General features: G+C 38.1%; 1 protein-coding gene across 2 annotated transcripts in view; it reads right to left on the reverse strand.

The window, feature by feature from the left end:
- Positions 1-15,603, reverse strand: part of Chrdl1 (chordin like 1) — a 100,355-nt gene that overhangs the window by 71,820 nt on the left and 12,932 nt on the right. For both annotated transcript variants that reach the window (XM_032890224.1, XM_032890225.1), the window contains exons 3-4: positions 3,551-3,663; positions 1,175-1,268 (exon numbers count right to left, since the gene is read on the reverse strand). In XM_032890224.1, the coding sequence (XP_032746115.1) occupies positions 1,175-1,268; positions 3,551-3,663 (207 nt within the window). The remainder of the gene's footprint in view (positions 1-1,174; positions 1,269-3,550; positions 3,664-15,603) is intronic.

Genomic DNA, 15,603 nt, shown 5'->3' on the forward strand with positions numbered 1-15,603 from the left:
GAATACCAAAGTAAAGATCTCTAGAGTAGCCATTTAATCAGAAATACTGCTCCCTCTCATTTACCAAAGTCTCTTACAATCCAATTTAAGCAGAAGCAAGTGAACACATTCAATACTAGCATGCTTGTATAGGAATTCACCCTGAAAAATAACTTTCAGATTGGTCAATTCCTCATGTCTTGATGCATATACTATTGTCATCAACGTTCAGAGAGATAAATCTGCATGTGATATTTTGTCACCTGAGAAAATGAATGGTCTTTGTTTATTGGAATGTATTTGCTAGGACATGAAAGTATACTTTATAAAGTAATATGAATAAAGCAATTGGTTATTTATAAAGGTATTTACTTCTGTACAGAGTAAATCTAAAAGCTGCGATTAATTTTGAAGAGTTCTCTGACTCCCTAAAGTCTATTCAGGAACCTTCATCTGAACAGTTATCTTCTACAGAATAATGAATAGACCTAGAAGGTGACAAGGCTTCCACTTTGCAGATCTCAAGATTGATAGCTTTTCCTTGGAATGTCATTGGGTTGGCAAGCATTCTCTGAATCTCTCCATGGTTCTAAGACTCTGGAGCAGAAACCAGGCCCTAGTCATATCAAAATAAAGTGCAATTGAGGGGACCTCTACTTCAGGAAAATGCCTTAACCATAAACTGTAAAAGCAGGCTTCCCAACAACTTCCTGAAAAAGTTTCTATCTGGTTCTCCCCAGACTTGCCCTTAACAGTGTGTACCTAATAACAACTGTGCAGTGTGAAGGAGGCGACTGTTCGGCAGGCAGGCAGCTTTATACCATCATAAACCTCACTGGTTCAGTTCCTTTGATTTATGAACAGCTCCTCATCGTTTGGAAGCTATGCTTGGATGCAATTCCAGCACTAATTGTATAGGACACGTGCCCCAATGATACAACTCCCCGGTTACCTACTGCCTGTGGCAGGAAGAAGCTGTTTATGGCTATAGTTCTTCTCTCCCTTTTCATTCCCTTTCAAACAATTAAAAGCCCAATGAAAATCTGTTACTGGGTACCCAATAACGTATTAGAACCTAGAATGTGTCCCATTTGGGCTATAAAGTGTATTTAGGGGGAGCACTTCAACTTGAGGGAGTTTAGGATGGTTAGTTGGACAGAGTCACAGATTGGAGAAACAGAGGCAAACTGATTACCTGGGCAACGGGGGCAACACAGATGAGGAATATGCACGGGTGAAAGGCAATGAAGACTTGGACATCTGACTCGGCTGCAAAGCACATTCCCATTCTGTAAAAGAGAAGGCGAAGAGAGAAAATATGTCTTTCAAAGGTCACTGGGATTATGCCAGTTTGCGAAACAGTCATGCAGGGACTCACCCAGACAGTGAATAATGCATTCCCAAGAATCTGAATGTAATCAGCTTTCTTTTTTAAAATTCCTTTTCCCACTCCTAGCACCTCTGCTGGGTTGATTGGAAGCATATCAGCATACCTTTTATGAGATTGGGTTCAATATAGACCGAGTTTTCAAGGCTCCCATATTTAGGGCCATATTCATGGGAGGCTTTTTCTGGCCTGGCTCTGTGATAGTTCAACCCTTTTCAGTTCTAGCTACATGGCTTTTCCAAGAGCCTATTCTGATTTCATAACCACCTGCCTGGTGCCATAGAAGAGAAAGGGTGGTGAGTAATAGGTCCCTCGAGAGTTGCTTCCCAGCCCTGTGCACAGAGACATCCCTGGCATGTGAGTCCTTGCATTCAGCTCTGCCTTGATTCATTAGGCAGCGTGACTCCTCTCCTCATTTCCCTTTTCAGTGTTGGTTTCCGAGAACAAGCTAGAACTAGAAATTGAGCTGATCAGCTAGTATGTCTGGATGAGCAACTTGGTCCGTGTATGACTTAGCGATACATGATCCCCAACTCTGACAGCTTTCAGTCAATGCTAGAACAAAGAAAGCTTTGGAAAAGCATTTTACATTTACATTTACATATCCCATCCATAATTCATCCAAAGGAAGGGTGACTTGCATCTGTCAGGCCGTTACAGAGTAAAGGGTAGTGAAGTGCACAGAGAAAGAATATGCCTCTCTGTTGGCATCGGGATCATGTTAACATTTTCACTGCCTTGTGGACTTCAAAGCCTTGGCCCCCAAGGGCTAGCTGTCCATCTCCAATGTACTGAGTCAAGAATCTGACAAAATAATGCCATACCAGGCAGTTAATCAGCCCCCAGATTCTCTATTTAATACAAGCCCTAGCCATTTAAAGAGGCAGGCTTCCTTTATCCAGACTGGAATCACCTTACTACAATTCTTCCTTCTCATGTGTATTTTAGAATAAAGTTTTATGTTACTGCATTTGAAAATAGTAGAGAGAGTCTTAATGCACCATACTCCTCAGGGCCAGGTAGTAGCATCTGCAGATGAGCTCTCAGAAGCACATCAGAAAAGCATAGTTCCTGATTGAGAAGAAAATCCAATCTTTAATGTTGTATACTGAATTTGCTTCTACATTGTAGAGATTAATAAGAACACTGATAACTGTATGTAGTACATATTAACAGTGATTACTCCTATACTCTTTTAGATAAATTAATGAGTTTAATCCTTAGTACAATATATGAAATAGGTAGTATCATTCTGTCTTGTTTTGAAACAGGTGGACTCAAACTCAGTGATCCTCCTGACTCAGCCTTCTGAGTGTTGAGATCCACAGGCATGCTGCCCCACACCACGCTATCCTGTTTGAAAGAGGAAACTGAAGGGATCTCGGAGAGGTTATAGGTAAATTACCCAACACGTCATGAACCATAGATGGCCTGCTTTAGAGTCTGAAAACTAGTCTCCCACAAAGTTAACTCCACAAACCCTGAATACCTCCTGCTATTATAATGGCTGAGAGCTGCTTTATACAAGGTAAAATTTGGAAAGCCCAAAGGTCTGTTCAAATGGCAAAAAGATCAAGCTTCAGTGACTCTGGCTAGGCACAGAAAAGGAATTCCATGCAGTCTTTACCCTGGATCGTAAGAAACGAGTTCATTCTATGCATTCAGAATTGTCAGTTCTTAAAGATTATGATGAGGCTTTCCTTCACAATCGGCCTAATGCTGCTGCTTTCATTAAGAAAACTAAACATGTTTGGAAACGTTATTTTTGCCACAACTGGGGTTGCTTCTACCATCATCTAAAAGGCAGATCAATTTTCCTACTATCTGACCCTTCTACTTTCTCCTATTATGTCCTATATAATTAGCTTAAAAGCCCACAGAAATTTATTTATAGTACATATTTACAGAGTTTAAGAAAAACAAACCAAACCTTAACAGAGAGATAGTCTTTGCAATCTGGCCTCCATCCTGTGTCCCCTTCTTGAATGTGAATCTTAAATTTGCTCTCTAGCCAAGAATCAAATACTACTGTTTCTCCTACATGTACCTCACACACCATGATACCTGGGTGCTTACCAATATTTCTTATGACTGTAATAACCTTGCTTTCTGCCAAATAAACATTGATAAGCTCCCCAAGTGCTAAGGAATGAAGACAGAAATCTTGGGCCATAAGCATTGTACCTCTGAGCAGATGCAGTTCACACAGTAAACCAGTCCATACGGTTCCAGGTAGGGATGCCATTTCTCACCCACTCTATACTTCTTGTCTTGAAACATGCAATATGTCTCTGAGTCTGTTACAGGGGGAGGAGAACACAGTGTTAGAAAATAGAGGCCAAGTCACAACATTCAAAGACAATCATGGGTTCTATCCATTGCCCTTTATACATCAAGGGATGAGTCATTGCATTTGTAGAGCACCTACTCCTGGCTCAATGTTTTATGTATTTTGTTTCCTGTATCTTTACAAAAACTCATACAGGAAATATGACTATCGATCTTATTTTATGAAAAAAGGAAGTCAAGAAACATAGAACTAGCAACAGCTGAGATGATATCCAAACCCAGGCTGATCTGACAGTGGAATTCTCAATCTTACTTGCAGCTCTGTTATAATAGCAATATAAGAAAACCTATCACCAGCCTTTTGGTTTCTGAAAAGGACATACTTCCTTTCCAAAGGTAAGACAATGAAAACTTTGCTTTCATTTAGCGTACAAATTTTCTTGAGAATAAACAATCTTCATTAGCTCCAATCATACACTTCTTTTTGTTGGAATATTTTCACAGGGCTGGAGATATACCTGAAAAGTTAAGATTCCTATTCTTCCGGAGAACCTGGATTCAATTCACAGCATCAATGTGGCAGCTCAAAAACATGCATAATGCAAGTTCCAGGCAATCTGCCGTCCTTTTCTGGCCTCTGCAGACAACCAGCACAGATGTGGTGCACAGGCATACATGCAGGCAAAATATCCATGCATGTATAGTAAATATATTTAATTTTAAGCAAATGTTAAAAATATAGACATATTTGGTTTTATTTTATGTGTATGAGTGTTTTGGTTATATGTATGTCTGTTTACTATATGCATGTCAATGCCCACGGAAGCCAGAAGAGGGCATTGAATCTCCTGGAACTGGAACATAGATGTTTGTGTTCAGCCATGTTGGGATTCTGAACTGAGTCTGGGTCTTTTGGAAGAGCAGCAAGTGTTCTTAACCACCGAGTCAACTCTCTAGCCCCGAAAACTTGTTATAGTTGGAATTTTCATTATACTGTAGGATGTTTGAGCATATTTCATGTTATTTGTTATGTTTTAGCTGTATTGGTTATTTAAAAAGTAGACATTTATTCTTTATATTCAATTCACACATGACTCCATATCCACTGGTCAAGAAATGAAAGCAAATACCACAAGATCCAGGTATACCATTCTTGGGCATATGTACCCAAAGAATTCCATATCTCATTACAGAGATGCTCACCCATGTACATTGTTTCTCTATTCATAATAGTCATAAATTGAATACACCCTGGATGCCCATCAGCTAATGAATAGAAAATAAAAATGTGGTACATTTACACAATGGAAAATTATTCAGCTGTTAAGAAAAATGATCCTGAGAGGCTCTGCCAGAGTATGACATATACAGAGGCAGACGCTCACAGCTAACCATTGTTCAAATGAGAACTGGGTTCCCATTGGAGGAGTTAGAGAAAGAACTGAAGGAGCTGAAGGGGCTTGCAACCCCATAAGAACAACAATACCAACCAACCCCACCAGAGCTCCCAGGGACTAAACCATCAACCAATGAGTACACATTGGAGCAACCCATGGCTCCAGCCACATATGTAGCAGAGGATGGCATTGTGTGGCATCAATAGGAGGAGAGGACCTTGGTCCTGCGAAAGCTCAATGCCCCAGTGTAAGGGAATGCCAGGGTGGTGAGTGGGAGTCAGAGCACCTTAATAGAAGCAGGGAAGGGGATGGGATAGGGGGTTTCAGAGGAAAACCGGGAAAGGGATAACACTTGAAATGTAGATACATAAAATAGCCAATAGCACATTTTCTCTTATATGTGGAAGTTAGCATTTACGCTGTGTGTGTGTGTGTGTGTGTGCGCGCACGCGCGCTCGCATGAGTGTGTACGTGCATGTGTGTGAATGTGTGTGTGTTTTATTTAGACTAACCAAAGAGATTTTGTGATGAGTAAGGGAACTTGTGGTGGTAGGGGATCTTCTGAAGAAAGGAAAATAAAATATGGTGATATAAAAGAAATTATGGAGAAACTAGAATAGACTAGAAGGACTATTATGGGGAGGGGGTGGGAGGGCAGTTTGAAAGTGGGACTATGGGGAGAGACAACTAATAATGGGAGACAATGCCACAACTAGACATCTTATACTAACAAGTAAAGGCTCCAACACCAGGAATAGGTTATAACTTGTTGATTTGTTAGTCAATGGAGAACCATAAACCCTTGCAAACATCATAGGCTATTTATTGCCAAGGCTATGGGTTGCTCACCACAATTTGATAGTAAGGCCTTGTTGCTGAAGGCACCACACACCTATGAAATCCAACATAGAAAAATCAAGCAGATGCCTAACTATAAGAATCATCACAACTGACTAGTGTTCATGGTACTGGAAGGTATTATGTGTGCTATCAGAGGAAAAACATAATCATCAATAATACTCAGTTATGAATCATATGACCTACAATACTAATCCACCTGCAAGTTATTCTGGTCTAAATTAAGTCTCACAAGATGTTAAAAGGATAATATTTTATGAGCAACTGGTATTTTTGTTGAAAATTGAAAGATCACTCCTCATTCACAGTTCAATCAATGTAATTCACTACGTTTACAAATGGGGGTGCATATATCATTTTTCAATAGATATATAACCTGAGTCTGACAAAATGCTACGTTCAGCCATGGCTGAAACTTAGCAAACTGGGAAGAAAACTTCATCAACCTAATACAAAGCATCTAAGAACAAAAACAAGAACAAAAATGCGGCTGACATTACCCTCCCTTCATGGCAAAGGACTGAACTTTTTCCACTATTACTGAGAATTATATGATGATGTCTGATTTTTCTAATGTTATCCTGGGGAAGCAGGTCCAAAAAGTTTTATGTATCACAAAGCAAAAAGTAAAACATTTACAAAGTATCATTGTTTTCTCAAAAGAAAACTCACCAATCTATTAAAATGTTATTCTGAATGGTAAGAGAATTTAGCAAGACTTTTGGGTTCAAGACCAACCATATTTATATATTCTGTAATAAACAAGGAGAAATTGAAGTACGACTGAGTATGGCAGATCATTCCTTAAAGATTTTCCTTCCAGTCTGCACCCTATCTCAAAACAATATGAAAGCAGATGAACTACAATTAGTACATATAGTATTTACAATAGTTCCTTCCAAATATGTGCCTTTGGATGTACACATCTAGCAAAACATATGCAAAGTTTGAACCAAGAAAGCTATAATGTATTGCTGTAAGGGAGTTTACACATTTATAGTATGTGTAGGTTGGAAGATAAAGAAATTTTAAAATAACAGTTCTCTCCAAAGTGGATAAGAGATTCCATGCAGAGGCAGGTGGATCCCTAGCAGTTCAAGTCCAATATGGTCTACATAGTAAATTTTAGGCTAGCATGAGCTATATAGTAAAACCTTGTCTCAGAGAAAAAGATATATGTATTAGCATAATATTTTATTTTTAAAAGATGTAAGTCTAATAATGCATTTTCATTGAAAGTAGAAGAAAGTGGAAGAACCAAAATAGTTTTGAAAAAGAAAGATGTTATAGTTTTCAGTAGATATTATAGGATCAGCTCAAGGTTAGATAAACAAACTAACAGAATACTTACACAGATTAAACAAAAGTCAATTCGATGAAGAAACGATAGTGTTTGAAACAAATGCAACAAATACTATAGAATGATTTAAGTACTCATGTGCAATATTTAGACTTTTGCCATTTCTAATAACATACAAAGATGAAGTAAGAAAGCAGGCAGGTGGATCATACCTTTAATCCCAGTAACTGAGAGGCTAAGGCAGTGGGGGTGTGGGTGGGGCATGCTGCAGCTTTAAGGCCAATGTAGGCCACATAGCAAGACCCTGTCTCAAGATGGGTAGGTACAAATGAAGAGGAATAATTAGAGGAGGAGAAGATATGATCTCAAGAATAGGCCATAGCAAAGATGTCAAAAACACACTGGAGAAAAGCTATCTTCAACACATGATTCTGGGAAATCTGGTGGTCCACATTCAGGACAACAAAATTAGACCTGTATCTATCAACCTGCACAAAATGAGTGACCTTAATCAAAGACCTTAATGTGGAACCTGAAGTTCTGGAACTGATGGGAAAGCTTAGGCAGTTCCCTACACGATGTAGGTGTAAGAAAGAAAGTGTGTGGATCAAGACGGGAGAGGAGGTAAGGGGGAACAGAAAGGAGCACAGGGAGAGGGAACTATAATCTGGATGATGATGATAAAAACATCTATTTTCATTGGCTGGAGAGATGGCTCAGTGGTTAAGAGCACTGGCTGCTCTTCCAGAGGTCCTGAGTTCAAATCTCAGCAACCACATGGTGGCTCACAACCATCTGTAATGGGATCTGATGCCCTCTTCTGACATGCAGGTGTACATGCAGATAGAGCAGTCATATAAAAGAAATAAATAAAAATAGATTTAAAAGAATCTATTTTCAAAAAAAGGAAAAAAGAAGAAATTATAGTAAAGAACAATAAAAAGGCAAACATGAAGTGTTTGAGGTGACGGAGCCAGTTTATACCTTGATTATGGTGTTTTCTATGGGACAAAATGCATGTATAAAAATTGTTCTGCGTGATTGTTGGGGGGAGGGTGGTAATGGGGGGAGGATGGGGAGGGGAACACCAATATAGAAGGGGAGGGGGAGGGGTTAGGGGGATGTTGGCCCGGAAACGGGGAAGGGGAATAGCAATCGAAATGTAAATAAGAAATACTCAAGTTAATAAAGATAAAAAAATTGTTCTAAAAGAGGGGGTATTTCATCATATGAAAATTGTGTATTTGTAAAAAAAAACTAATAAAAACAACAGAAAGGAAAAAAAAATCACATAAAATCTTTCAACCAAAAATTAAACACTTTCCACATTCAGGTAATGTCACTCCAAACTTTTGTTTTTAAAATGTGTTTTTATATGTTAGAGCAGTTTTAGTATTAAAAATAATTTGCAAAAGGTACAAATACTTTTCACCTACATTTTCATTTGCCCATATTATTAATATCTTGTCTCAATGTGATTCATTTTCTTTGATGAACCAATGTCGAGTTGCTAATATTAACCAAAGTATATGTACATGATCTGCATTAGGGTCCACTCTTTGTAACTCGTAGTTCCATGTGTTTTTACAACCGGATGCTATATATACACCATTGCAATAACAAATAGATACGCTTTGCTGTCCTGAAAGTCTCCTCTGCTCTGTTTTCCATTGGACACTTTCCTCGCTCTATACTTTTACCTTTTCTAGAATGCCACAGTGTTGGTAACATCAGATATGTGGCCTTTTAAAGTTAGCGTCATTCATTTGGCTATATGCATTTAAGGTTTCCGTATCTCATGGTATTATTAGTCGTTCACTTATTTTATTATCATATATCTCAAATATCAAAAATACATTATATAGCTACACTTAAACTTGTTCAACTATTCCCTTGCTAAGGGAAAAGTTGGCTACTTTATTTTTTAGAAATTGTAAAGAAAGATTCCACAGAACTTGTATACAGGTCTTGGTATGGGCATAAGTTTCCACCTCATTTAAGTATTAGTAACAAAACAGTTTCTGGGGCAGATGGTAAGGTTATGTTTAGCTTTGAAAGGAATTGGTAAATTTTCTCCTAAATTTCCTTTCCCATTTTTTGCATGCCCACCGTGTGGTGGTTAGGGTTTCTGTCAACTTGACATAAGCTCATCGACTGAAAAAAGGGAACCTCAGTTGAGAAACTCTCCCTATCAAATTGGTCTGTAGGCAGAGCTGTGGGCCTTTTCTTGACTGGTGATTGATGGGGAAGTGCTCAGCACACTGTGGCCAGGTGATCCTTGAGGTGTAAGGCAGTAAGCAGAACAAGTTGGGGGAAGCAAGCCAACAAGCAGCATTCCTTCATGGCCTCTATGAGTTCCTGCCTCCAGGTCCTTGTCCTGGTTGAGCTAGTAAGGAATTGTTTGCTCAGCAAGGAATTGTTACCTGGAAGCACAAAAAAAAATCCTTTCTTCCCCAGGTTGCCTTTGACCATGGTCTTTTTTTTTTTCATCGTTCCACGTGGAAAGGTTTAATGAGAGAAGAAGAGTAGAAGGGGGGAGAAGTAAAGGCTGGCCATGAGCACGTGGAAGGAGGGGGAGGAGAATGGGGGAGAGAAGGGACAAAGAGGAAGAGGGGAAGAGAGCAGAGAAGAGAAGAGCAAAGAGCGTTGACCATGGTCCTAATCACCACAACAGAAACCTGACTAAGACAGAAATTCGTATGAGGATTCTGGGCTGTTGCTGTGACAGAACTATGTTGGTTTGCATAGAATTATGAAAGATTTTGGAGCTTGGGGCTGGAAAGGCCCTCGAGTGTTCAAAGCTTAATGGGAGCTTGGATGATAAGGATGTGGAATGAACTGCAGAAGATGGAGGTCTGGCTTGTGAAGTTTCAGGATGAAGCAGAGACGATCAGGACTATGTTTTCTGTACCATTTTGAATTAGGAATCTGCAGTTCTGGTCAGCTGGAACCAGCTGTGACGTAGAGACCCTCCACTGAAGGACAGCCTTTGCTTAACCAGAACAATTGATACTGGCTAGCTGGGGCTGAGAAATCAGCTGTGATTAAGAAAAAACCCGCGTCATTGAGGTGATATCTTCTGACAGGATTTTTTTTCTAGGTCAGCACAGAGAAACTTTTGTACAGGGAGGCCAAGTCTGCATCTCCTGCTGGCAGCGAGTGTCGGTAATGTCACATAGGAAATGCTGGTTTTGAACTCATAAATGGGGTCATGGGAAGCAGCTGAGGTCTGACACCGTATGGCAGGGACAGAGGCCCAGTAGAGACGTTTGGAGAGACTATTGAAGAAGGTGCCTCAGTCGCAGTGAGGATTCTAGCAAGGTGTCAGTACAACGGACAACTGCCAAAGGCAGTAACAACCGGGACCTAGGGCCAGTCTGATCCTATGAGGCGAATTATGTGAGCTACATATGGCAGAACTGGAGAAGAAGAGCTTCTTAGGGCCTTTGGAGCCCACAGGATGGTTAGTGGGACTTACAAGTCAAGTGAACTTTGTAGATGGTTGAAGTTTGGTTTTGCTTTGATTTGATTGTGATTGTGCCCTATTAATCTATCTTCTAATAAAAAAGGATGTAACTGATCTGAGATTTTACAAGATTGCTGCCCTGCTTTTCCTTCCTGACTTCCTTTCTTGAAGGACTATAATCTGTAACATGACGTAAACTCTGCTCCAAGTTGCTTTTGGTCATGGTGTCTAATCATAGCAACTGAAACAAAGCTAATATGCCCCACGCAGCAGTGAGAAAGTTTCTGTTGTTCCATATCCCAAAAAACACTTGTTATTCTCAAAGTTTGGAGATTCTAATAAGTGTACAGCAGTATCTTTATAAACATCAATATAACATGTTACTTCAAAGAGATTCTACGTATGTATTTCTGTGTAGCTTGTAATTCTATGTAGACCATGCTAGCCTTGAACTCAAACAGATCTGCATGCCTCTGCCTCCCAAGTGCTTGTATTGAGGGCCTGAGACACCGTTCTCGGTCACGATCATTTATTTTGTGTGTTTTCTTTTTAATTTAAGATTTATTTGATGGATGTGAGTACACTGCAGCTGTCTTCAGACACACCAGAAGAGGGCATCGGATCCCATTTCAGATAGCTGTCAGGCACCTTGTGGTTGCTGGGAATTGAACTCTGGACCTCTGGAAGAGCAGCCAGTGCTTTTATTCACTGAGCCATCTCTCCAGCACCCACATTGCTGCTTTTTTCTGTCATGTAATGTGAGCCTTTCTTCATCTGCCACCAGCATATCTTTCTTAGTGAACTGTCTTTTGGGTATTTTGCCCATGGATTGTTCCTGTTCTTGTTGACTTTTAGAATTTGCTACATATATGACTAGAAATGCGCTGTAAAGGCACAACAGCCTTGAAAATGTGTGGGGTCAGAACTCTGCTACTATTGTCTTCTCTTCCTTCAATCCTGTTAAATTATTCAGGGCATTTTACCTTTCATGTAAACTTTCAAGTGAGGTCATCTGTCAACTATGTGTTTTTCTATTCATAAGCACAAAATATATTTCTGTTTAGCTCACTCATTTAATTAGTGTTTTTTGTTTCCCTCATAAAGATCCTGCATGTAATTTGTTATGTTGTTATTTATGCATCGCCTTCATTTGGCATCTTTTGATAATACTATGTGTTTATTTTCTTCAGCTTGTTGATATACTAGACTACCTTAATGGACTTTTTTAATGTTGGAACATATTTACATACCTGCAATAAATCCCACCTGACTATGGTATAATTCTTTTCATATATCATTAAATTCAATTTATTAATGAAATATTATTTTTATTAAAGTATGTATGTGTACACACGCACGTACGCACGCAAGGGTACAGATACCAGGAGAGGTCAAAAGAGATTGCCACGTCCCGTGGACCTGGAATTACAAATAGTTCTATGGCACACCATGGATGTGCTGGGAACCAAACTCCGGTACTCTGCAAAAGCAGCAAAAGTTTTTTTTCTTTTCTTTTCTTTTTTTTTTTCCCACTGATTCATTTTTCCAGTTCCTCAATTAACTAAAAATTTTAAGGTTTCTCGCACATATACTCATGGGAGATACCGGTTTACTATTTTCTATTTGCAATGTCTTTGACTAGTTTGGGTGTGACATAAGTAGGGTAATCAAGGAGTGAGTTAGGGGGTACTCCTGTGTTTTCTTATGGAACAATAGCATACAGACACCATGTAACGTCAACCTGAAGTGTGTGGTACAGTTAACCAGTGTGCTCGCCTAAGAATGGTGGTTTCAACTTTAGAGTATAGTATTTGTTGACCTTATGTCTTTTAGAGAAGTAAAGGGATTTCTTTTTAACATTAACAGTCTAGTTTATCAGTTATTTCATGAATTGTGCTTTTGATGTTTTATTCAAAATGTCATTGCCAAAGCTACATTGTTACCTAGACTTTGCTCACTGATGCACTCCAAGGGTATTGTGAAGTATGTTAGATCCATGGCTCAACTAATTAACTTATTTACTCAGGATGTATGAGGTCAGTTGTTCAAGCACTATCTATTGAAAAGACTATCTCCCATTTCATTTACAACTTTCCTTCTTTGTTGAAAGTTTCCTGACAGTGTTTGCACATGTCTATTTCTGGGCTTCCTGTTGTGTTCTATTGATCTATTTATTTTTCCTTTGACTAGCGTCACAGTCTTCATTGTTCCAGCTTATACAATAGGTCTTGAATCACGTAATATCCGTTCCATGACATCATTGTTTCTCGGTACTTATTTTTTGCTCTTTTATATCTTTTACTTTTTCATACAAACTTGACTCACAAAAAAATTTATTCTGATTTTGAATGCTATTGACCTACAGATTAAATTGTGAAAAGCCAATACTAACAATCTTTAATTTTTCAACCAAGTATCATGGACTACTTCTCCAATTAGTTATTTTGGTTTTTTATTTATATCGTCTAAGTCTTACAATTTGTATTAAATGCACTGTTGATTATATATATACATATATATATATTATTTTTAAGTGTGTTGATATGTAGTAATACACATATTTAGTTCAAATTCCTATTGTTCTTTGCCAGCATATAGGAAAATAATTGATTTTTATACCTTAATCTTCGAAGTTTGAAATTTTCTAAATGGAAATTCTTGTGATTATTCCCCTCCATCTATATTCTTTTCAGTCCATCTCCAATCTTACTGAATCTAAGAGGAATCATTAACTCTCAGTTCAGTCAAGTATACTCTAAGACAACGGGATTGAGAACTTTAAAGCCTTTGCATACCCGGAAGGAAGCTAGAAACTCATTATTTAATCCAGATATCATGTAGATAGAAATTCTTTTACAAAATTGACACCCGATGATGAGAATATTGCTATGACATTAAATGTTCTCCCATACTCTGTGCCTAGGAACAATAATCTTTATCAAGATATAGTTTAACCTTAACATTAACCAGTTCCCTACTTGACCAATTACAAAGCTGCCATTTCTATTTTTAAAAGTTTTATGACAAACCTTCCTACACTGGTTGTTTTCTGAATATAATTTCTAAGAAGCAGAGTTCTTGGGTCAAAAGTCTTGCCTATTTTTAAATTCTTGACATATATTGCCATACTTTCTCCCAGAAAAGTTATACTAACCTTTGTCCCTATCAACAGTTTGTGATAGCCTAACAGCTTCAAACAGCCAAAACTCTATAGGAAATAATGAAGCCAATATTTTGTTTAAATTTTCAGTAATCATTTCTTGTTTCCAATTGTATGATATTGCCATTTCCCTCACAATGAACATTAAAGTATATTTCCTGAGTAAGAATGTGTATTGAGGACCATGCTTTCCCTGAAAGGACACAGGAAACCAAACAAAATAGTTTTTAGGCATAATATATGTGGTTTTCAGGTGAGTCTAGAAATATAACTTCCTTATACATATACAACTTAGAAATATTTCAATAATCTCACATTCTTTAACTATTGAAGAAAGATCATGAATTCCACAATACCTATATCTAAATGAAACACCTTTCCCTACCTTTTTGTGGGTGACAAGAAAATGACTATTTTGACAGTAAATTTATATTCTCAGTGACAATCAAATGATTTGCATTCTACATATAAAACTTACTTCAGTCTTTCAGAAATAACTGACATACTTGAAAACAAACTCATGAACATGACACCGTCAAGTAGCATTATTAGTTTTGCATAGCAATATGTATCTGGGGCTACATTATTTGAATTAAAAGCACTTGGAAGCTATTTTTAAGTGTAAATCCATTGTTTACATAAAAACTGACCCTGTATACATGTATTTTATTCTTCTCTCAGGTGGATTAGTGTGCTGTATGGTTGATATCAGATCTACCTGTTTAAAATAATGAGTTAGGGGCTGGAGAGATGGCTCAGCCTTTAAAGGCTAGGCTCACAACCAAAAATATAAAATAACGAGTTAGAGGAATTTTTGCTACCAGCTGTGGTCTGCATGTTTGGGTGATTTATCTCTGTCTTACTTGATCAAAGAATGGGACAATGGAAAATTAAGACCTTTGAAAGATTAAACAGTCACTAAAATAAAATAAGCTATACAAATGTGAGTTCCCAATGCATTTAGACATTAAAAATTCTTATATTCAAAATGGGCCAGTGAGATGGCTTAGTGAGGAAAGGCACCCCCTGCCAAGCCTGAGGACCAGAGATCAATTCCACGACGCACATGATGGAGGCTCCTGTGAGTGGGAGTCTGACTTTCATTTATGCCACAACACAAGTAAAAGAAATAAATGTAAAGAGGCAACATTTAAAAATATGTAGATGGCCAATGCTTCAATTTGAACTTCTTTTCTTTTTCTCCATCTTTATTCAATTGGGTATTTCTTATTTACATTTCAATTGTTATTCCCTTTCCCTGTTTCCAGGCAAACATACCCCCAACCCCTCCCCCTCCCCTTCTATATGGCTGTTCCCCTCCCCATCAATTTGAACTTCTGCATCTGTATTGGCAACAAAACAAAGTTTAGAACAGCTCTCTCGAGCTAAAGTAATCTTGTTAGGAAAAAAGAATGTACCCAAAATTAAAGTTCCCTTTCCTTTACTTAAACCCCATATGCTCACATCTCATGGAAGCCATGGTACTATCACACTGTCTTCCAAACTGAATTATTTAGGACTGCAAAAACCTTACTCAAAACACCACTGCTGATAAAAAAAAACAATCCTAATGCAAATATAAGGTATTACATCACTTATATTGGTTTTAGATCAGTGATATATTTAGTTTATTATGCCAATGAGATTCTTACTGATGCAAAAGACTGGGACCAGGGGCAGGCAAGGAATTAAACAGTAACATTGGTGCTATTAAATGAAGTCCCAGCAATCATTGACATTGATATTTTTCAATAATATAGTAAAATT

This window comes from Rattus rattus, chromosome X (assembly GCF_011064425.1).
Source record: "Rattus rattus isolate New Zealand chromosome X, Rrattus_CSIRO_v1, whole genome shotgun sequence".
NCBI classification, from domain to species: Eukaryota; Metazoa; Chordata; class Mammalia; order Rodentia; family Muridae; genus Rattus; species Rattus rattus.